This window comes from Carettochelys insculpta, chromosome 2, assembly GCF_033958435.1.
Source record: "Carettochelys insculpta isolate YL-2023 chromosome 2, ASM3395843v1, whole genome shotgun sequence".
In the NCBI taxonomy this organism is placed as follows: Eukaryota; Metazoa; Chordata; order Testudines; family Carettochelyidae; genus Carettochelys; species Carettochelys insculpta.
The window spans coordinates 90,549,424-90,572,993 of record NC_134138.1 but is presented as its reverse complement, the minus strand read 5'-3'; the positions used below and the strand labels follow the sequence as shown (position 1 = coordinate 90,572,993).

Here is a 23,570-nt window from a genome sequence, read left to right as displayed (position 1 = left end):
CGTAGCACATTTTTATGCAGGATACGATGTGCTTCGAGATTCCCTGCGAAGAGAGACCTTCTCCTTTCGATTTGGGAGCGAGAGAGACTAGGAGTCTATCCGTTTTCCGGAAGGACTTGGTCCTGTCTATATAGAAGGCTAGCGCCCTCCTCACGTCCAGGAGGTGTAGGCGCGCCTCTTTGTTGGAGTTATGAGGCTTTGGATAAAACGAGGGTAAAACGATAGGTTCGTTAATATGAAACTCAGAAGAAACTTTAGGAACAAAGGCTGGATGCAGCCGTATGGTTACCGCCTCCTTGGAAAAAACAGTGCAGGGTGGCGTTGCCATAACTGCCGCAAGCTCGCTCACCCTGCGAGCTGACGTGATTGCGAGAAGAAAGGTCGTCTTTATCGTAAGGAGGCGGAGGGAAACACAGTGGCCAAAGGCTCAAACGGTGGTCCCGTTATCGCATTAAGCACCAGGTCCAAGTTCCACGAAGGTGGAAGCGGTTTCCGAGGGGGGTATAGGTTTACCAACCCTTTGAGGAACCTGGTAACCATGGGATGGGCAAACACCGTGTGCCCTTCCTCTTCGTGTCTGAATGCCGAAAAGGCGGCAAGGTGGACCTTTAACGAGGATAGTGAGAGTCCTCCTCTCTTGAGGTCCAGTAAATACTCTAATATCACAGGCATAGGCACCGAAAGGGGGGCTAGCTGTTTGGTAGAACACCATGCCGTGAAGCGAGTCCATTTCTGCTTGTAGGTCTTCCTGGTGGAAGTCCTCCTGCTACTTTCTAGGACTTGCTGCACCTCCTCCGTACATGTGCTCTCTAGGGAAGTGAGCCATGGATTAACCACGCTTGTAGTCGCAGGCCTTGGGGGTGCGGATGCACTATGGACCCCTGGGCTTGCGTGAGCAGATCCGGCGCCACCAGAAGGGGCATCGGTGGCCGGTCCGACACGCGCAGGAGTAGGGGGAACCATTGCTGTCGATCCCACGTTGGGACTATCAGGATCATTCGGGCTCCTTCCCTCCTGGCTTTCTGCAAGACTTTGTGGATGAGCACTGTGGGAGGGAAAGCGTAAAGCAGGGGGCCCCTCCAGGAGATCGCGAATGCGTCCCCCAGGGACCCCCGTCCCAGTCCTGCCCTGGAGCAGAATCGTGGGCACTTCTTGTTGAGTAGCAAACAGGTCTATCTGGGGAAAACCCCATGCGTGAAAAATCGGTCGTAGCAGATCGGGACAGATCTGCCACTCGTGCGTGAGTGCGAAACGCCTGCTCAGCTGGTCTGCCTTCACATTGTGAGCGCCTGGTAAGTACGAGGCTTTCAAGGTTATATTGTTGGCGATGCACCAGTTCCACAACCGGACTGCTTCCGCACATAAGGCACGGGACCAAGCTCCTCCTTGCCAATTTATATAAAACATGGTGGAGGTATTGTCTGTACTGATCCCGACTACTTTGCCTTGTATATGGTCTCTAAAGTGTCTGCAGGCGTTGAACACTGCTCTGAGCTCCAGTATATTTATGTGCAGTGATTGCTCCGTGGAGGACCACCGCCCTTGCGTCACCTCTTTGCCCATGTGTGCTCCCCACCCTACGAGGGAGGCATCTGTACTAAGAAAACCCGATATTTGTGGTTGGTGGAAGGGTACCCCTGTTAGCAGGTTCTTGGGGTTTATCCACCATTGCAGGGATTTGCGCACCTCTGTTGTGGGCAACACCACCCTGTGAACAGTGTGTGCTGCTGGTTTGTATACGCTTGCCAGCCAGTGCTGCATGCTGCGCATGTGTAACCTGGTGTTCTGTACTACGAACGTTGCTGCTGCCATGTGGCCCAGCAGCTGTAAGCATGTCAGAACCGGCACCGTAGGGCTGAAGGTGATGACTTGCACGAGGGAGCCGATGGCCCGAAAGCAAGTCTCTGGTAGATACACACTCGCTGTAATAGAATTTATGCGTGCCCCTATGAACTCTATGTCCTGTGTGGGGTCTATCTTTGATTTTGCCAGATTGATAACCAGGCCGAGCGAAGAGAACGTGCCTGCTGTGACCTGTATCATGCGTAGTACCTCCTCCTTCGAGGCCCCTTTGAGTAGGCAGTCATCCAGATACGGGAATATAAATACCCTCTGTCTGTGCAGGTAGGCTGACACCACTGCCAAGGTCTTGGTGAAGACTCTGGGGGCCGAGGAGAGGCCAAACGGTAGGACCTTGTATTGAAAATGTTCTTTGCCTACCATGAACCGGAGGAATCGATGGTGAGCCGGATGGATAGTTATGTGAAAATACGCATCTTGTAAGTCGAGGGCTGCGAACCAATCTCCATCGTCTAGTGCTGTCAGGATTGAGGCGATTGTCATCATCTGAAAGCGTTGCTTGCGCAGGTACCGGTTGAGGCCTCGAAGATCTAAGATGGGCCTCCAGCCTCCTGTCTTTTTCTCCGTGAGGAAGTACCTCGAGTAGGACCCTCTCCCTTGCAGTTGCTCCGGCACTCTTTCCACTGCCCCTATGAGCATGAGATGGTCTACCTCCTGCTTGAGCCTCGCTACGTGGGGGGCCTCCTGGAGGTGGGGCCTGGGTGGAGGTCATGGTGGTGGGAGCGACTGGAAGGGGATGGCGCACCCCGTGGCTATGATCTCCAGCACCCATTTGTCTGTGGTGATCCTTTGCCACTGGTCATAGAATGGTTGGAGGCGATGGTGGAATAACCGCTTCGGATGACCTTGTGTGATGGTAGCAATGGCGCAGCCCTGGATCTGTGTGTCAAACTTGTGGCCTTTGGCCCTGCCCCGAGGACGCACGGCTCTGTTGGGAACATCGCCTGGGAGTTCTGTACTGCTGGTGCTGTTGATGTCGCCCTTGCTCGTAACCCCTGTGGTACTGGGGACGCTGTTGCTGGTACTGGTACCGTCTTTGTTGAGGGTAGTACTTTTTCTTTCTGTATGGAGGGGTGTAAATCCCCAGGGTCCTAAGTGTGGCTCTTGAATCTTTACTGGAATGAAGGACTGAGTCAGTTGATTCAGCAAACAGCTTCTGCGAGTCGAAGGGAAGATCGACTATCTTTGCCTGCAGATCCCTCGGTATACCCGAAGTCTGGAGCCAGGACTCCCTTCGCATCACCACTGCCGTAGCTGTGGAGCGTGCTGCTGTGTCCGCAACATCCAGGGCGATCTGAACTCCCGTCCTCGAGGCCGCGTAGCCTTCTTGCACGATGGCCTTGAGCACCGGTTTCTTGCCCTCTGGAAGCGAGTCCATGAGGGAGGTTAACCTAGTGTAGTTGTCGAAATTATGGTTCGCTAGATGCGTTGCGCAATTTGCCATTCGCAACAGTAGAGTGGAGGAGGAGTAGACCTTTCTGCCGAACAGCTCTAGCTTCTTGGCATATTAGTCTGTTCCCCGTCTTGAATTGAGATGTCTTTGATCTTTGTTGCGACGACTCCACCACCAAGGAATCTGGTTGTGTGTGGCTGAACAGGAACTCCATGCCCTTCGCCGGCACGAAGTATTTTTTTTTTTTTTTAATCCGCTGTCTTGTGGACAGGCAGAATAGTCGCAGGGGTCTGCCATATCATAGTGGCGGACTCCAAGATTGCTTCATCAAGCAATATTGCTATTTTGGAGGAGGCCAGAGGTCTCAGATTTTTGAGGAGCTTATGGTGTTTCTCTTGCACCTTTGCTGTCTGGATGCCTTGCGTGAAGGCCACCCTCTTAAACAGCTCTTGGAACTGTTTGAGATCGTCCGGAGGATGGACGTCCCCCGGGGCCGTAGCCTCGTCCAGGGAGGAGAGCGAGGAACCACTAGGGTACGCCTCTCTGGACCCTTCCGGTTCCTGTTGGTGATGGTACATCCGCTCGCTGGAAGCTTGCAAGGGAAAAATCTCGGGGTTCCATAACCAGTTCCCCGAGATACTTGAGTCTCTGTCCCTGTTCGCGATTGCCCTCGGGGATACGGGACCATCTGTGGGGATCTTTCCCTAGTAGATTGCCGGTGGTGTCTATGCCCCGCATGATAGGGGCGACCATGGCAGCATGGGCACTGTCCTAGACCACTCCCTTGGTGCATACCCTCTGCGTCTGGGGGAGCAAGATCGTCGAGAAACCTGGGACACTGGAGAGAGCGATTTGTGATAGTACTCCAGCGGCTCAAACCCCAGGAAGGGTGAAGGTGGTCCCAGCCAGGGCGAGGCTGGTTGTAAAAATGGAGACGGGGGCTCCGAGTAGGCTAGGGGGGACCCCTGCCTTCTAGTTGGAGTCTGGAGCATGAGCGGAGGGCTGAGAGAAAGCAACTCTGCAGCCCTGTCTGGAGAGGGGCTGCGGTGCCTTGTTTTGTGTGCAGCCTTCCCCCACCCTTGAGGGGGTAGCTCCGGCCCCTGACGTGTAGGGGATCTCGGCCCCATCCGCGCCGTGCTCGGCACGCTTATGGGCGGTGCCGCACAGGCGGTGTCCTCCGGTGCCTGCAGGCTGCATGCCTGCGCGCTCTGCACCGCCGGTTCCCCGGGGGTCGGTGCCGCTGCTTGCGGTGCCGCCGGTACCGGCGCTTGTTTAGCCGCCGCCCTGCCTGCAGTGCAGGGCGGCTGTTTGATGATCGGAGGCTGAGCCGCCTCCACATGGCTCTCCGTGCCGCCGCCGATCAGCTGTTGCTGCGGCTGGGGGCTGTGCGCTCCTCCCGTCCCGCTAGCTGTTGCTGCCGGCAGGGATTGCGCTGGGGAGACTTTCCTCCGTTTTTGTGCTGATGGGGTGAGGGAGGCGGCTTTCCTTTTATGGGCCCCGGAGGGTCCCTCCTGCTGCGGCCGCTCCGGCACGTCTGGCTGGAGGGCCTTGTCGAAAAGCAGCATTTTAAGCCGCATCTCCCTGTCCTTCCTTACTCTGGCTGTTAGTTTTGCACAGAAGGAGCATTTCTGCGTGACATGGGACTCCCCCAGGCACCTTATGCAGTGACTGTGCCCATCAGACGCTGGCATTGCCTCTCGGCAAGACTCACATTCCTTGAATCCTGAATAGGACATTGTTGGTGAGCCTTTCAGTTGTTAATGGGGTACTTAGCACCTTCTCTGTGCTTTTTTTCCCCTCTCCGATAGCCTGCTGCGGCTGGAGGGCTAATGGCCCTAGGCTCCGGGCCTCTGGTGCTCCGCTTGTTACCAGGACTGGACTGAATGCCGTCCCGCTTGTTGTTATTTTCAAAAAAAAAAAAAACAACTGGCTAACTTAACAGTAGCCTAAGAACTTGAAAACTTTAAAGAAAAACAGTTAAAACCATTGAATACGCTAACTTGGCCGTAGCCTAGTCGGATTCCGTCTGCAGCCGACGGCACTTAAGAGGAACTGGCGGGGACCGGATCACGCACGTGGCCAGGAGCGCGCAAGGGAGCAGCGCGCACCGGCGCATGCGCAGTCCAGCAGAAACTGCTTGGAAGATCTGATCTGCGGCGCCGGGCGAGGCCGACACCTAATGTGGAGCACCCACGGGGACACTCCTCGAAGAAGATTTATTCCACCCATGGATTAAACACATTAGAAAGAACACTGCACTGGATTCACAAACACTGATCACGTGACCCTTTCACCATTGTGGTCTTCCACACTGGCTTATGACTGGTTCGTGAACCCACAAGGGGGAAACAATTCTTGATTTAGTCTTAAGTAGAGCACAGGATCTGGTCCAAGAGGTAAATATAACTGGACCACGGGGAAACAGTGACCGTAATGTAATAAAATTTAACATCCCTGTGCTGGGTAAAGCACCTCAGCAACTCAACTCTGTGGCATTTTATTTTAGAAAGGGAAACTACATAAAAATGAGGTTAGTTAAACAGAAATTAGAAGGTAGAGTGTCAAAAGTAAAATTCCTGCAAGCTGCATGGAAATTTTTTAGAGATACCATAATAGAGGCCCAATTTAAATGTATACCTCAAATTAGAAAACACAGTTAAGAGGAACAAAAAAAGCCACTGTGGCTTAACAACTGGGTAAAAGAAGAAGATAAAAAGGCATTGTTAAAAAGTGGAAGTTAAATCCCAGGGAGGAAAATAGAGAGGAGCAAACTCTGTCAAGTTAAGTGTAAAGACAGAATAAGACGAGCTAGCCAAAAACCCAAAAAGTAATAGCAAAATGTTTAAGTACACCAGAAGCAGGAAGCCTGCTAAACAACTAGTGGGGCCACTGGATAATCAAGATGCTAAGGAAGCACTCAAAGTTAAGGCCATTGCACAGCAACTAAATGAATTCTTTGCTTTGGTCTTCATCACTGAGGATGTTAGGGATATTCCCAAACCTGAGCCTCTCTTTTTAGGTAACACAGCTGAGGAATTGTCCAAGATTGAGGTGTCATCACAGGAAGTTTTGGAACAAACTGATAAACTTAACAATAACAAGTCATTGGGACCAGATGGCATCCACACAAGAGTTCTGAAAGAACTCAAATGTGAAATCACGGAATTAACCGTAGTTTGTAACCTATCCTTTAAATCAGCTTCTGTACCCAATGACTGTAAGATAGCTAATGTAACACTAATATTTAAAAAGGGCTCTAAAGGTGATCCTGGCAACTAAAGGCCACTAAGTAACATCAGTTACAGGCAAACTAGTTGAAACTATAGTAAAGAATAAAATTGTCAGACACGTAGCCCAACATAACTTGTTGGGGAAAAGTCAACGTGGTTTCTGTAAAGGGAAATCATGCCTTACTAGAGTTCTTTGAGATGGTTAATAGGTATGGGGACAAGGGGAATCCAGTGGATATAGTGTACTTAGATTTCCAAAAAGCCTTTGACAAGGTCCCTCACCAAAGGCTCATACGTAAAGTAACTGTCATGGTATAATAGGGAAGGTCCTCTCAGGGACTGAAAACTGGTTAAAAGACAGGAAACAAAGGGTAGGAATAAATGGTGAATTTTCAAAATGGAGAGAAGTAACTAGTGGTGTCCCCCAAGGATCTGTACTGGGACCAAACCTATTCATAAACGATCTGAAAAAAGAATAAACAGTGAGGTTGCAAAATTTGCTGATGATAATAAACTGTTCAAAATAGTTAAGAAAGTAGACTATGAAGAGCTTCAAAAAGATATCACAGAACTAAGTGACTGGGAAACAAAATGGCAAATTAATTTTAATGTTGATAAATGTAAAATAATGCACATTGGAAAAAATAATCCCAACTATACATACAAAATGATGGGGACTAATTTAGTTATAACCACTGCAGAAAAAGATCCTAGAGTCATCGTGGATAGCTCTCTGAAAATGTCTACTTAATACGCTGTTGCAGTCAAAAAGGCAAACAAAATGCTAGGAATCATTTAAAAAGGCATAGAGAATAAAGACAAAAAATATCTTATTGCCCCTATATAAATAAAATACATCTTGACTATTGTGTAAAAATGTGGTTGCCTCATCACAAAAATATATATATTGGCAGTGGAGAAGGTTCAGAAAAGGGCAACAAAAACGATTAGGGGTTTGGAATGGGTGCCATCTGAAGATAAATTAAAAGGACTGGGACTTTTCAGGTTAGAAAAAAGGAGAATAAGGAGGGGATATGATAGAGGAACATAAAATCATGACTGGTGTGAAAAAAGTGAGTGAGGAAAAGTTATCTACTTGTTCCCATAACAAAAAATTAGGGTTCACCAAATGAAAATTAATAGGTACCAGGTTTAAAACCAGCAAAATGAAGTTATTCTTCACACAGCAGATAGTAAACCCGTGGAACTCCTTGCCAGAGGATGTTGTGAAGACCAAGACTTCAACAGGGTTCAGAAAGAATCAGATAAATTCACTGAGGTTAGGTCTATCAGTGGATATCAGCCAGGATAGTCAGGAATGGTGTCCCTAGCCCCTGCTTGTCAGAGGCTGGAAATGGATATCAGAAGAGTGATTGCTTTTGAGATTATCCCTCTTCACTCCCTCCGGGGCATCAGGCATTGGCCTCCATCAGAAGACAGGATACTGGGCTAGGTGGATCGTTGGTCTGACTCAGTATGGACGTTCTTATGTTGGGAGACTCCCTCCACAGCACAATACCCCAATATGAGATTTAAATGGCATGGAGGAACCTTCCATGGTTCTTCAACATCATGGGGTATAAAAGTAATCTAGGGAGAACACGGTCATGCTCCAGCCTAATGAAACTGGTTCACCTATTTATTGATGTATGTACTCAACAAAAACTATGTTATGACTACAATACTCCAGCCTTGTGTATAGTCAGAATCATAGACTATAATAAGATTTCATTTACCTCCATAGAAGCTTCACCTTCTATCCCTTCCAACTTTTGCTGTAGTACCCTCATCATTTCTACCCAACATTCATTGGCATCCTATGAGAAAAGAGAAGGTTGAAATTTGACTAGATACCAGTAATAGGCATTTATTGTTTTAGATACGTAATACTATGAAACTACTATCCATCCCCTAATTATACAATGAAGTTTGAAATCTGACACTTTATGACCTTTGAACTTGTTGCCCTTCCAAACATACTAATTTGGCTGAGATGGTGTTTGACTCTTCATGCAACTTTTATCTGCACCCTACAAAAAAAATCTGGCTTTTAGGATACAAAAGGCTACAGAATAATTTTTGCACTTCAAGAGCTAGAAGCAAGAAGTAATTTCACATTAAATTAATGTAGTACAAACATTCTGTAACAGAAGAAGTTATTTTAAAAGTACATTTCCATAAATGTATTATTTGAACACTCTACCATATGTTGAAAGTTAAGTGACAGTCTCTACCTGTTGGAGATATTGGCCTTGGTCACCTTTCTCTGCAAATTGTGGGAAAGCCATGTGTAAAAATTGCAGCAGAATGATGGGTGGGATGCTGGAGGATGTTTTATCCATGGAATCAAACAAATCTCTAAGAGCTTAAAAATAAAGCAAGTGAGTTTTGAAAACAAAAACAAAAACTAAATTTAAAAATCCACTTAAAATAATACAGCTACCTACTAGTTAAAGTGAACAAAAAGAAGGCAACATTATTCAAAGGGAACACTTATTTAACAGTGTCAAATTAGAAGTTTTTACCACAGAGCTAAATTGTTTAACAGCAGGCACAATAGATGTGTTGGCAAAATGTGCCCGCAAACATGATTACAGCAGGTGTAACAAATGACCCAGATATGAAAGACAGGCACACGGTGCCTTGCACATCCATGCCATTCAAAGCTGGTTTTTCACTAACAGTCCAAAAATGGAATCGTCAGTCAACAAAAACTAATTAACACCCTCTGGAGGCACAATGTCTTTGTAGCACTTCCATACCTAAAAACATAAAAAGTGTTTAGGTTAAGATCCGCTTTCTATAACTGAAAGGTCTAGTAACTTAACTATTACTTATTGCTGATAGGACCAAAAATAAACTTGATCTTTTCCACATTTAAAATTTTTCAGAGAACACTTGAACTTTGGACCCTGGAGAAGCACATGAATGTACACAAGTGTAGAAAATTCAAAACTCTTTGTAGTGCATTGTGAATTATGCTAATTAAGATTATGTTGAGTGGAAATACATGCACCTTTTCACCATTTCTAACAGCATATATTCATCTTATTCCTAAAAATGTACCCATTATACAGGATTTTAAGTTTACAGAGTGTTTTACAGACAGTGACTGTTGCTCACAACAGCCTGTATGTACGCTTTACAGGTAAGATGACTGAGGCATGTAGCTTTTATACCAATGGCTATAGCTAATGGTATTTTACAACAAAAAGAATTAAGTTTTATGGTTAGTTTCTTCTTGTCCTTGTTATAAAACAACTCACACACTGACTCCAAGAAGAGTCACTACCTCAGCATGACACAGCCATTAGAAAACATGTGTGTGTCATGCTGGAGCTCCTGACCAGCCCAGCACCAAAGAGGTAACTAAGGATTTACTTATTGATGTTTTAGGCTCCTCAGAAGCAACACTGTCACCTCAAAAGAAAGTAAATGCAGTGAGAGGGGAAGGGGCAGGCATGGTTGTAGAGAGTAACCATTGAACTTACCACCCCAAAATTCGATCAGCAGGCATACCCACAAACTGGACCTTTCCTTCTTTATTTTGTTTTGTTTTTCCTTAAATGGACTGGTAGAAATCCCAATGTGCTGACCCAGCATCTTAGTGGGGCAATGAGAGTAAAAAAAGAAAACAAAGTGGACAAGTAGTACCCTTATTCAAATGTCAAGGGTCTAACTAGAGTTCTAGTTAGAGCTCAGAGATACTGGGCCTTTGTGAGCTCCTACTACCCAGACCACCACACGACGAAAATAAAATGTGGTTTTCCCCTCGGAGACCACGTATATGACACTATTGTGACATCTGAATCCCTAGCGTAAGGATTCTGACATACTGATAATAGTCTATTTATGCCACTGATATTACAAGGCCTATTAGAAGTAATGTCACTAGTTCTAATGTGAGTTCTAAAGGTACAGTTATAACCTACCAATAAGTAAAAAAACAAGCTGAACACTAAAATATTTACATGGAAAGTGTTTACTTCAAACTAAGAAGAGCAGCAGGTTATGTCCCAATAACTTTCAACAAGACTTAAGAAATAGGGGATATAATTATTTTCATTTTAGACTAGATTATGCCTAGTTTCATGTGCACTACTACTTCAAGTGTGCCTTTGTTAGAGTAGATTTTAGAAGGTGCAGAAAAGTATGCTTTGCATCCAAGATTAGTTTATTCCTTGGAAGTACATTAGATGGTAAAAGTTAAAATGAATCCCTCAGTGCTAACAAATCTGTAGTTCCCAAGGCATAAACTCCAAAGGAAAAAAAAAAAAAAAAACACACTAAAGACTTGCAATAACATTCCTGGACACCAGCTGCCAAGAGATAAAGTTACACAATAGCAAAACCTCCATGTTCTAATCCAAATACCAACCTGCAGTAATATATTGAGCAGAAGCCATTTCTCCTGAAGCTCTTAAGGCACCGGCATACCTAAAACAGATTTAAATAATCTTCATGGAATTAAACTGAAGTGTCTACAATAACTTTTTAATGAAGAAGCAAGTTTTTAATTCATATGAGAGGGGAACGGATAAAATGGTGAGATAAAAATCAAAAAAAAAAATCAAAAAAGAGTTCTGGGTAGACCCACTGAACTTGATATAATTCACGTGTTCACCTTGTTACAGCACACACTGTTCAGAGCTTTGATGCCTACCCTAAACTAGCATTTCCATTATAATCACGCTCAAGGAAAAAGGGCTGGTATCCCTCCAAACATTTTTGTCAACTTGTGAATGAAAACCAAATTTAACATTTTAATTTTAATATTATGCAATTTTGCATAAACACTACTTTCATTTAACTCTGTTCCTTCTTCCCTCCTGTCTCTTGGAACGAAAGGCTTTCCTTGCTAGCGCATAAAAAGCAAGGCTGAACACTTGCCTAATCGCAGGTTTCTACTGCTTCACATGGGAACAACAATATCTGCTTCCTAATATGATTTGAGCCATTGTAAGGAGGAACAGCCACTCTCAGTGGCTGAAATAGATCAAAGCGCAAGGGAGATGTGAAGCTGCTGTCAATCATTCCCCTCTGATGACACCATGCGGGGGGCAAAGGAATGGGAGCAACATAGTTAAGTATCCAAAATGAGTTGATATCCTCAAATAGGTCTCCTGCCAGCTGAAGAAAAAAAGTGCCCAGAAAGTAGGTCACAGGACAGGGCCACATTTCTACTTCGTTCAACCCTGACTGCTACCAATGCATTTTAGAAAAAACAATAACCACAACAAAACAGGAAAAGAGGAAGAGATTCAGAACTTATTCCTTACTAATTTTGGAAATATTCAATTCAGGTACCTCCATTTTATGAGTTTAAAATTCTTGGAGTCTCTATGGCACTGAAAACTTTCATTCAATATGAAGTGTTTGAAAACGACAGCAGCACATTAGGAACTACAAGAAATGGATATAAAATAAGATGGAAAGTATAATGCTGTTATACATCCTTGGTGTGCCCACGCATTGAATACATTTTTTCCAACTGGAGGGCAAAAGGTGATGAAGAGTATCAAATGACTTACATGGGAAAAGGCTAAAGAGATTAGTTCAGTTTAAGGGGAAAAAAAAACAACTAGAGTCTGTGTGGGGGGTGACAGAGGCCTATAAAATCATGGATGGTATTACAAAAGTGAATACAAGAGGTGTTCTTTACCTTTCCACATAATACAAAAATTGAAATTAATGGGCAGCAGGATCAATACAAACAAGAGTAAGAATTTTTCCCACACAATGTACAACTAACTTGAGGAGATCATTGCCATGGAATGTTGTCATAGCCGAAAATACAACTGGGTTAAAAAAAAAAAAAAAAATCTTGAATTCATGAAGGACATGTCCATCAACGGCTATTAGCCAAGATGATCTGGCACTGAAACCCATGGTTGGAGCAACCCTACACCTCTGCCTATCAGAAACTGCAGCAGCAAGACAAGGATGGATCGCTCAATAACTGCCCTATTTTATACACTGCCCCAGACACTCTGATACAGGCCACTAAAAGGTACGGGATACTGGGCAAGATGGACCATGGTCTGACTCCACATGTTAGATGTAATGCTTTTCAGATAAATTTTGAATACTGTTTTATGGAGCTGGTAGGCATCTTTTCTTCCCTGCTCCACTTAAAGGGCAATAATGGATGGAACAGATATTTAAGAAAAGAGAGGAAAGTAGGTAAGGTACACCTTGTGTGTCAGATATTGTTGCTTTTCCATTCACAGCAGGTCAAGCCTGGGAGCCCTCCTGCTACTCCTATATCATATTACTCTTTTTAATGACCTCTCACTTTAGTTCTTAGGAAAGGAGCTCTGTGGAAGCAGGCTTCTCCAAGACAAGAAGAGAGATCTATGTTTCTCTTCCTTCAAGCTTGGACATGGCTTCCACAGAAAGTCATAACAGGGAGGACCAGGGAGAGTACCATTTTCATTAGAAAGGGATAGGTCAACCACTGGAAACTAATGGGGAAAGGTGCTCCTGGGGACCTCAGTGGGACAACTGATGAGAAGCGAAACCAGAACACTAAGGTTGCCCTGCTGAGCTTACTTGCCTTTAGCTCCCTCCTCACTGTGCTTTTGTGCTGTCATCAAGAGAGAAGGGAAAGACTGAGTCTTGCTAAGAGCCCCTAGAGAAGTGGGTTTGGCTCTTTTCAAGGTTGGTATCCACACAGAATATTGCCATACATTTTGCATCCTCCCAGTTTTATAGGATAAATTTGACACTCAGCTGAAACTAAGGGTGAATGATTTACTGACTGAAATTAAGATTTATGGGATTTTTCCCGAGATTGACTATTTCTAAATTGTTCTCCTGTATAATTATATGTATAAATTTATGAAGTTGGTGCAAGGCAACACAGACACCACACTCATTACTTTAACAGACAAATATTTATTCAATAGAATAAAAGGCAATTTGTTTGAATAATTATTTGAACAATCAGTATTACTGTACAGGCACTCCTGAGGGAATTCTACATCAATATGTGGGTGAAGAATTCATGTCACAGATCTCCTCATTCCCTACACTCCACAACACCTCCAAAAGTGACTCCTATCCTGTGACTGGAGCAGATAGTTGTACTGGGTGAAGAACATACTTTTCCTGCAGAGAGCAGCTAGGGCTGCGTCAAATCCATCCCTGGTTGCAGGAAATTCTACACACTCCCCATTTCCTGCTCCTTTAGCTCCTCCGGCACAGAGGAGGGGAGCTGCTCCTGCCCATCCATCCCCACACATCCAGATGTTCCCATACCCAATGAGCCCCCCCACACACCTAGCCTTCCCCACCAAGCCCTGCTCCGCCAGCAAGCACTTCTCCCTGCATCCGGACGCTAACCCCGCACCTGGACCACTTCCCCATTAAGCCCTACCCCCTGCACCAGAATTACCAGTCTCTACACCTTACACACACCCTGCCAAGCCCCCACACTCAAACCCCCATCCCAACAAGCCTCAGTGCCTATTCACATGGATTTCCAGAGCACTGAGTCCTAACCAGCTGCACCCAGAACCACATTGGACCAAGCCCTATGCCCCCAGCCCCCGCCATCCAAGCCCTACCCCATACACCCCCAGCAGAGCCTGAGCCACTTTCACCTGCCCCAGCCCCCCCAGCGTCCCCTTGCCTCTACACCTCTAACTCCATTCACACTGTTACTCTCATCCAGACTTTCCACTGAGCCACTAGCACCTAAACTGCCCCACCTAGAACCTCCCTACCCCACATCAAGCCCACCATACTTGCATCCTCCTGGATTGGGCCTGCCTGCCCACACCTGATGTAGAAGGGCAGGCACAGTCTCTGTACTATGCCATGGTCAGGTGCAGCCTCACTGCCAAGTCCACGTCCTAAGATGGGGGTCAGAAGGAGAGCTGTAAGGTAATCTATCACATGTGATCTGTGCTCCCCTCTGCTATGCTGCATTTATTTATTAACAAAAGAAATTTGCAGGGTTTTTTTTTTTTTTGGCATAGAATTTTTTTGGCACAAAATTCCCTTAGGAGTACTGTGGGAATCAAGTCAAATGCAGAAGTTTTGATCATTCTGCATAAGTCAAGTAATCCCAACTAAATGACCATTATCCTCACAATTTTTGAACATTAGGAATCTCTCATATTGCATGCCTATTGGCACTCTCACACTGCAATTCTCCAAAGGTAAGTCTGGAAGAGCAGACCCTCAAGTCAGTAGCAAAACCTTCTATGCATTACTCACAGTTAAATCAGCATAGAAATTGGTTGTTTCCAGATCGCAATCCAGAAGAGTCAGGAAAATCAGGAAATATCAAGTGTGCTAAAAATGCTTGTGGATTTACAAACTAAAATTTCATTGTGTTGCCAACAAAAATTAATGTACTGATCACAAACTATATTATCTGTAGTTGGACAGTTTGATAAACTAATTGGATGGAGTTATGGAAAAGTGTTTTAGCAAAGAACAGAGGTTTGTTTCTTAAGTTAATTATGTAACACAGATTTTTGGTTTCATTTTGTTTTAAGAAAGATCATAATTAGGGCCTACTTCATTCCTGACCATGAAAAACACATCACGGACCATAAAATTTGGTATCCCTCTGTGAATTCTGGTCTTTTGTTTGATTTTACACCCTATATTATGCAGATTTCACAGGAGAGAAATCAGCATTTACCAAACTGGGTGTCCGGTCTGAAAAGGAAGTTGCAAGAGATCACAAGGTTATTTTAGCAGGGGTCGTGGTATTGCTACCCTTGCTTTTGCATTGCCTGAAGAGTCGGGTAGCTGGAGAGTGACAGCTGTTGGCTGAGTCTCCAGCTCTGAAGATGGTGCCTGCCAGTAGAAGTGCAGGAGTAAGAATGGCAAAACCATACCCTTTCTTCTGTACTGCTGCCTTCAGAGCTAAGGGCCAGAGAGTGGCAGGTGCTGACTGAAGGTCCAGGTCTGCAGGCATTAGCAGAGAAGTAAGAGTGGACATACCATACCAACCATCCTTACTTCTGCACTACTGATGGTAGCTCTGCCTTCAGAACTGAGATCCTCAGCCAGCAGCCACTACTCTCCAATGACCCTGTTCTAAAGGCAGCACCACTGACAGCAGCAGCAGAGCACCCCCTCAACACAATGTGAGATTTAAGATTTAAATACCTGAAATAATTACATTTCTGTTTTTAAAAGCTTATGACTGTGGACTTGACCAAAATGGGCTGTGATTTTTGGTAGGACCCTAATTAGGATACATTCGATAAAACCTGAATATACATGTTAACAACCCCGAAGAGTGATCACACTTTAGCAACTCACCTGAACAGGTTTTTGAAGTCTTATTTGAAATAGACTACATCAGAACTTGGATGTGAACTTTTTAGTGAGACGGAATCAACGCTCCATTACAAATATTTTAGCTCGTATAAATATGCAGCTTTATGTTTACAATACAAATCATGTACGGTTTTTAATTCTTACCAAGGACAAAGATGTAACAAACGCAATCATTCTGAAGTTTGCAGCCCTAATAAGATGACAGTTTTATAAATCAGACACTTCATAATCCAAAGAAACACTTTTAATTTAAGTACGGTACTTTTATGCTGAATCCTACCTCTTAAGGGCCTCTTTCAATTCTGGCACAGAGCGGATACACTGAACTGTAGCGTTCATGTAACAAGTGTTGCCAAGATTTGTCAAACCACAGGGTAATTCCATCTGTCAAGGAAATATATACGATGCTTGAAGGTTTGAGAGACACGAATTTATTCTGGTATAAATACTGTAACTCTCACAGTACCTTGTTAAAACAGGACGCATTTAAAATTAAAGAAACTTGACCAACCACCATTTTGCATCAAATTTCCTCTAGTAAATCTATTTATTCAAGTTTATTTTTATAAAGTGTGTTTATTTCCCAGTTCTAGTGCCTTGGTAGTTTGACACATTTTATGTTTTGGTGCACTTTAGTGCTTTTAAAACATTCAAAAGTGCTTAATTTTATTTTTGTGTATGCTTTGGTGTAACAAATAAATGAAATTTAGAGGACAAATCTCTTGAAAGGCAGACATACAAAGGTTCAAATTATAATCAAATTAAAACTAAAAATGTTTTCCTGACAATTGCTCTGATCAAGGTTAAAACAAAATCTATGTTTTCAGAACTCTGAAAAGCAATTAAACCCAAAGTTAATTTGTTAAAATAATGCTTTTGCTTTATCATTAGCATACAAGGAGGAATTTTAAAAGCTTTCGTAAATTTCCGAAGCTCACATTTTAAAAATACTGATCTAAATTCTTAAAAGAAAATAGTAATATTAACATAACAATTGGACCACAATTTCAGGAGCCATTAAAAATAAATGTCCAAATACATTAAGGTATTTGTAAAACTTATTTAATAAAAAGTGAGCCAGATGTCAGGAAAAATGTATTTGTACAAAATGAGTCAGTTATGCATTGGGATAATCTGGGGGGAAAGAATTAATCTAGCTACATAATCTGTATAGCATGTTCATTAAAAAGAGTACTTGAAATTCAGATGTCAAAATACAAATGCATAACATTTGGATAAAAGAAAAATTAATGAGTTCTCCACATTTTATCCAAGATGAATGTCTCCTTTTTTGCCTCTTATTTACAGTTAGTCTATGGGACTGGCTAGCTAGAGTCTCATAGGGTTATGTAATTTAAGTGGTAATTATTTTCCTCTGAGACCATAGGGAGCTCCTACATAAGTATTTAAGTACATGTCAATCCTAAATTACAAAACTGTCAACATACCGATATTTATAATAGAATTATTGTTTCAAATTGCAGTAGCCCAGTGTTCAGAAGTCACCTTGGCTGTTCTACTTTAATTAAAAAAAATACCACAAAAAACTCATAGTTCAGATTAAGGACAAACAAAACTATTCAAGTTATTAAAAAATATATCCCAAACTACTGAAACTTTCCAAACACTGTTAAGTTTCTCCCCTCAGGGTCCTTCTCTATCAAAGAAGATCCCTTCTACTACAGGGGCAGGCACTAATTTTTGCTGGTGGACACAACGTATTTTCTGCATGGTCACGGGCTGCAGTTTTCTACTATTATATTTGATGGGGCGGGGGGAGGGGATTCACACTTGCAGTAGTGGCATAGCTGGGGCCACAGTAGGCAAATGGACTACTCTGTTGCCCGACTAGGCCACAGGACATTTCCTTCTGGCTCCAGCCTGGAGGATCATGGTGGGCCAGATTCAGCCCCATACTGTATTTTTCCCACCCTTGTTCTACACAAGCAGTTTCAAAAAGAGTTTCAAATTGTCCACCAGAAACAAACAACACACAAGGGCTGTTTCTACACACATAGCGAAAGCTGCTAATGAGGTGCGGGTGCAAATTCCCTGAGCCTCATTAGCATAATGCCACGTGATTTGGAGTCCAGAAGACTGTTCTTCCAGACTCCAAAATGCTGTGTAGAAGCGCGGCCCTGGGGAGCGGCGAGCTTCTGGAAGGAAATCCTTCTTCCAGAGGCCCCTTCTTCCTGAAAATTTTTGGGAAGGAGCCACATCCGGAAGGAGGACTTCCTTCCAGAAGACCCCCCAGGGCCGCACTTCTACACAGCGTTTTAGAGTCTGGAAGAACACTTCCGAAGGAATTGGCCTGTGTAGAAACAGCCACAGAGATTAAGATATTTCCAGGGCACACTATTGTACCTATGGAAAAGCCACCAAGTAACTGGACACAGCTAATAATCTAATGTTCAGGGAAGCCCAGTACTGTACTGGCTATCCTCCCCACTCCACTCCCCAGCTAACTGTGTACTTCTGGTTCCAAATGAGGTGTGCGGTAGACCGGTCAGTTCATAACTCTGAGGTTCTACCACCTGCCTATCATTCCACAATAGAATTGCTGCAAGTCAAATTATAGTAGTTAAATGAGCTACAAATTAAAGCAAACGTTGTATCATTTCTTAAGTCACGTTACACTATCAAACATCTTTCTAGTATCTAAAATAAATGATAAATGGTAAGTAAACAAACTATAGCTTAAGATTCACTTTCAAATAAAAATGATCAATACACTGAAAAGTGCAACTATTCAAAAGTAACAGGAATCTCAGACGTAAAGTAATAATACTAATAATATGGAGCTCTCTCTCTCTCTCACAGAACTGGAAGGAACCTTGAGAGATAATAAAGTCCAGCCCCCTGCACTCACAGGAGGACCTCACTATCCCTGAGATTTAAAAAACAAAACAAAACAAACCCTGTTTGCCCCAGATTCCTAAATGGCCCCCTCAAGGATTGAGCTCACAACCCTGGGTTTAGAAGGCCAATGGTCAAACCACAGAGCTACCCGTCCCCCTTTCACAATGTGAAAGTATGCTTACAGCTGAGGCTAACTGCTCTTCTGTCATGTCTTCCACAAACACTGGTCGAGCTACTGGTTCTTCAGGGAGTGCATCTGCAGACCCCATCATTAATAAGGTCATTCCCTGTAAACACAGCAGATGTAATCAGACAAATTAAAGAACATCCATAAAATACAAGTGCAGTAAAGCAGAAATCTGCATACCTCTAAAATTTGGTAATTTCAGATATTTCCTAGTGGAGATAAAGCGTGTTCTCTTAAAAAGTCAATTTGATACTGTATTACTATTTCTAAAGATGAAGGTAACTAACGAAACCAAATGTGAAGTGAATCCACAGCTTTATTCTTTTCCTGTTTCGACTGAATTTCCTTCTTGAAAACTACAAAAATTATCCCGTTAATCTCTAACCAGGACTGCTAACTTTCTAATTATGTGGAAAATGCACAACAGGAAAAATGTCATAGTATTTTTGATGCAAGCTTCCATTTGGCCTGGCCACTCTGCCTGTCAATCGTCAAAATTATTCTAATAAATAGTTATGACTAAGATCAGGTTCAATTTAAAAAAGAGCCACAAAATACCCTCAAATAAAAAAAATCCATTTTCAAACCTTCAAGAGTCAAAATTCTTTCATACTCCAGTACAAGGGAAACTATTTTACCCCTATTTTCTCCAGTTTTGGTCCTCAAGAATTTAGGAGTCAGAACTATGTTTAAATAAAATAAAGTTAACAACAATCTCTATCTGCATGTGCAAAAGTTACTGATTAGTCAAACTGAGACTACTCTGAATAGGAAGAAATTTACCCTTCTTTGGTTAAGGATTTAGGGGTGATTAGAGGGGTCTGACAGAATTCGCTACCACGGTGAATGGCTTGTGTGTTTTGGATGGGAATACTACAGGTGAAGGAACTGCCACTTCTGAGGACAGAGGGAGCTATTTGAGTAAGAAATATTTGATCTAGGATGGCCAAGATGGCATAAACGTGAGGGAAAAATGGGTGGGAAATGTTCCACATTACCGCCAGAGAACAGATTTTACACACTTCCCACCCATTTTTCCCTCACGTTTATGCCACATTACTGCCAGAGGCTATATCTGAAAATCTGTAACAAGTGTTCAGAGACTCACCCCAAGAATTGTACATTCCTTAAAATATCCCAAAATGCAGTTAGATTATTGGAAGAAGGCTACCAGGCACCTGGTACACAATGCAAGACTACAAATTCATCTATCTTTAGCCCACATCATAATAGTGCCTTTGCCATAGCTCTTCGATCTCCTGAACCACCCTGTGGCACTGCACAGTAAGTGGTGGAGAGCTACCAAGAAGCTAAGGGAGTCAAGGAACCTTCCTCCGCCTGTTCAGAGATCCCCTTCCTAACCAACTGGTGCTGAATCTAAAGGGAAGAGAACTCCTAAGTTCATGCAAAAAAGAGAACCAGCAGGGAGAGCTGAGGAGCAACCTCTACCCTTCACTGGGCAATGAGAATAATAAGGAGACAATATGTATGCGTGGAGAAAAAGAGCCAACTGGCTACAGGGAAAGAACAATAGAAATACATGAAGAATATTTTGCATTACCAAAGGGAATAGAAAAATTGCAATTAAATCTCGGCAGTGAAATTGCTGAAAGCCACTTACCTATAAGTTTAAGCGGAGCAATTGACTAAGTAGTGGTTATCAATGTAAAATGCAATACAAAACTCAAAGAATATCAGGAAAACTTTAATTTCCACACAGGTCTAGGTCATAAGGTTCTCTCACCATATTTGCAGAGAACAAAAGTTAGGAGACCCAGTGTGGGGATTTTTAAAATTATGCTTTGGAGCGAGAACTATTTCCTAAAACTAGCAGTCCTGTAGCACCTTAGGTCATGAGCTTTCTTGGGTAAGGCCCACTTCTTCAGATGACTGCATAGAAAGAGAGAATCCTGGGTTTATACAGTGGAAGAGAGGGGGAAAAAAAGGGTTGTGTGTCAAATTTGCAAATGAATTCCGATTCTGATATTGTGGTAAGGTTATTTTGCAGAATTTTAACAGAGTTCTCAATTACCTTATGTGTTACTAAGGCAATTTCCCCACCTTTGATATTCACAGGAATAGGAAAATTTGCTTCATCAACTGGTCCCACTAGTGACAGGTAAAATTTCTCCCCCTCCCTCTGGTATGTAAAGCCTGGATTCATTTCTGTTCCAATCAGCTGAAAAAGTGGGTCTTATCCTTGAAAGCCCACGACCTAATAAATTATTTAGTCTCTAAAATGCTACAGGACTGCTTCTTATTTGTGAAGCTGCAGACTAACATGACTACCCTTCTGCAACTGTGTCCTAAAACTACTATTTAGTCTAAAAGCAGACAGACTAATGGCCACTCTAGCTTCAATACAATACCTATATGAATTCTGATTAAGTGTCTCTCTCCCATTATTTCTGCAATCTTCACTATAGCATTCTTAGCGTTTCTTGAAAATCATAAGGATATCACCCCAATCATCATGGAAATGATGACTCTTAAAAAGACCATCACTATAATAAAATGAACAAAGTTTTAGCAGTTTACCAGTATACAAGTGAATTTTTCACCATACTCACATTCTTGATTTTGATGTTGCCCCACTCATCATCCTATTTAGAAGGAAAGAAAAGGGTGTGTTACTGTCTTACAGCATTTTTAGAAGATTCAAAAAAGCCAATTTATGCTTTCACCAACATTTGTCTCAGAACATCACAGTACTGTTAACATTTTACTAGAGTCTACTCTTGTTCCAATCTTGTGTTGATCTAAACTAAATAAAAAAATAGCATGATATTCTTTTCTCGATGGCTCTTTATAATTTTACAAACAGCTCAGGAAGAGAAATTGCTCAAGACAAATTGCCCAAATTATGTCATGTTGGCATAAAAAAGTACCTGGCAAAACATACACTATCCACTCTGGATCACTTTCACTGGCTGTAGCACAGAAATAAGTTAAAATTCTTAACCGAGCCATACAGTAAGAAAATTGTGGTCAAGTACTACTAATTTCTTAGACAGTAAGGAAAATACCAAGAGATTATCTTGGTACATAAGGGCGCAGAAAAATTTTAAATACTGGTTTGTGTTGACCACCATTTAATTAACCTGGATACTACAAAACATTTTTTCAGTAACAAACGATAGACTCTACAGCATCAACACATTACTTAGCGCTTTTTGTGAACTGCCTGCGGTCTCATTTATCTATTTGTACTATTACAGTCTTACTGTTGATTAAACTTTAAGCAGAACATTAAACAGAATTAAACAAATACAAGAAAGTTAATGGTGATTTCTACCTTTAGAGCTCCTCCTTTCACTACAACTTTCTGTCTATCTGGTTGAACTCCAGTCAATGCGAAAAGCTGAGCCTTGAACACCATTGGCGGTTCATCAGTATTCAGCTCGACACCATCAAATTTCTCTTTCCCCCACTTTACGTTCACTACAAAGACAACACATAACATATGTAGATTATTCTCTTCCAGATGGGTTTATTTAATTTCTAGAATTAACTTTTGAGTATATACTACTTTTAAATAAGAAAGACCTTAGCACCCCACTCTACATTCACTTTCAGGTTGACAATCGACTAGTTTTAAATTATTATTCAAGATGCAACAGTCTCAGCTATAAGAATACATTCTTCAAAACAAGTGTAAATATGATTCTGTAAAGCAAGTGTAAACTCTGTTCTGAACAGCATTGTACAGTGTGTCAATGCTCAATTCATGTTTCATAATAAAATGAAACAAAGTTTATTTCTCTGGCCAAACTTCAGCAATCATTAGAAAGTTAATTTCCCCATGGATGGACCTCACTGAATTCAAATATTATTATCATTCAAAGGTCGGTATGCATAATTCTCTGTGAGATAAACACTTTATTCTTCCAAAACGAAACTTCTATTTAACAACTGCTAGTACTTCTGGTGGTGAAAATTATTTACATTAACTCCACAAAGCAAGTCAATTACGTACTCAAATTATCTTGCTTTAGCAGCTGAATGGTACGTTAAGTTTGTAGCTCTAGTTACGTTATCACTATTTTTAAGTGCTTTATTGCTTGTACAGTCCACTCAACAAAATGATTTTACATCAGTGTAGTTGGACATAATAGGAATGTCCAAACCCAGTTATTTGCATATTTTAAGCAACTGTCTCTCTCAGCAGTACAGCCTGAAACCACGCATGGCACAGCACTGCAACAGTTGATAGGTTGACCCGTGGCAGAGAAAGTCTTCAGAATAAACAGTATGGTTTTCCAGCATGTACATCTTCAATTGGTGTGTTACATCAAATGCTGTTGTGTATTTCTACTCATTATTTCAGAATATTACTACAGTAAAGCCCTGAGCTACATAGGGGTTGCGTTCAACCTCCACATAACTCAAATTTTCGCGCAAGTCACGGTGGGGAGCTGGGAACCAGGCTGCCGTTTGGTTCCCAGCTCCCTGCCTCTCGTGGGACCTGGGAAACTGAACAGCCCACCAAGCTAACAGCCGCGCTACTGGGGGAAGGCAGGGATAAGGGGCTCTTAGCCTGCCTAACTGCCTGCATCTGAAGTCAGCTAGGCAGGTTGACAGCTGCAGAGATGCTTCAAGTTGCGGTTAACTCACATTGAAGAGAGTTACATGCAACTTGAAGCTGCATATTTCAAGGGTTTACTGTACAAAGCTGAAAACACAAAATGCAGCACACTCTATAATAAGGCTACACTCTTACCAGGCAAATTGATTACAG

At 42.8% G+C, this 23,570-nt stretch overlaps 1 protein-coding gene across 3 annotated transcripts in view; it reads right to left on the bottom strand.

Annotated features, from left to right (window-relative positions):
* Positions 1-23,570, bottom strand: part of USP14 (ubiquitin specific peptidase 14) — a 43,602-nt gene that overhangs the window by 17,543 nt on the left and 2,489 nt on the right. For all 3 annotated transcript variants that reach the window (XM_074987347.1, XM_074987349.1, XM_074987348.1), the window contains 7 exons: positions 22,128-22,273; positions 21,403-21,435; positions 18,828-18,932; positions 16,067-16,170; positions 10,862-10,920; positions 8,718-8,848; positions 8,220-8,300 (listed from right to left, as the gene is read on the bottom strand). In XM_074987347.1, the coding sequence (XP_074843448.1) occupies positions 8,220-8,300; positions 8,718-8,848; positions 10,862-10,920; positions 16,067-16,170; positions 18,828-18,932; positions 21,403-21,435; positions 22,128-22,273 (659 nt within the window). The remainder of the gene's footprint in view (positions 1-8,219; positions 8,301-8,717; positions 8,849-10,861; positions 10,921-16,066; positions 16,171-18,827; positions 18,933-21,402; positions 21,436-22,127; positions 22,274-23,570) is intronic.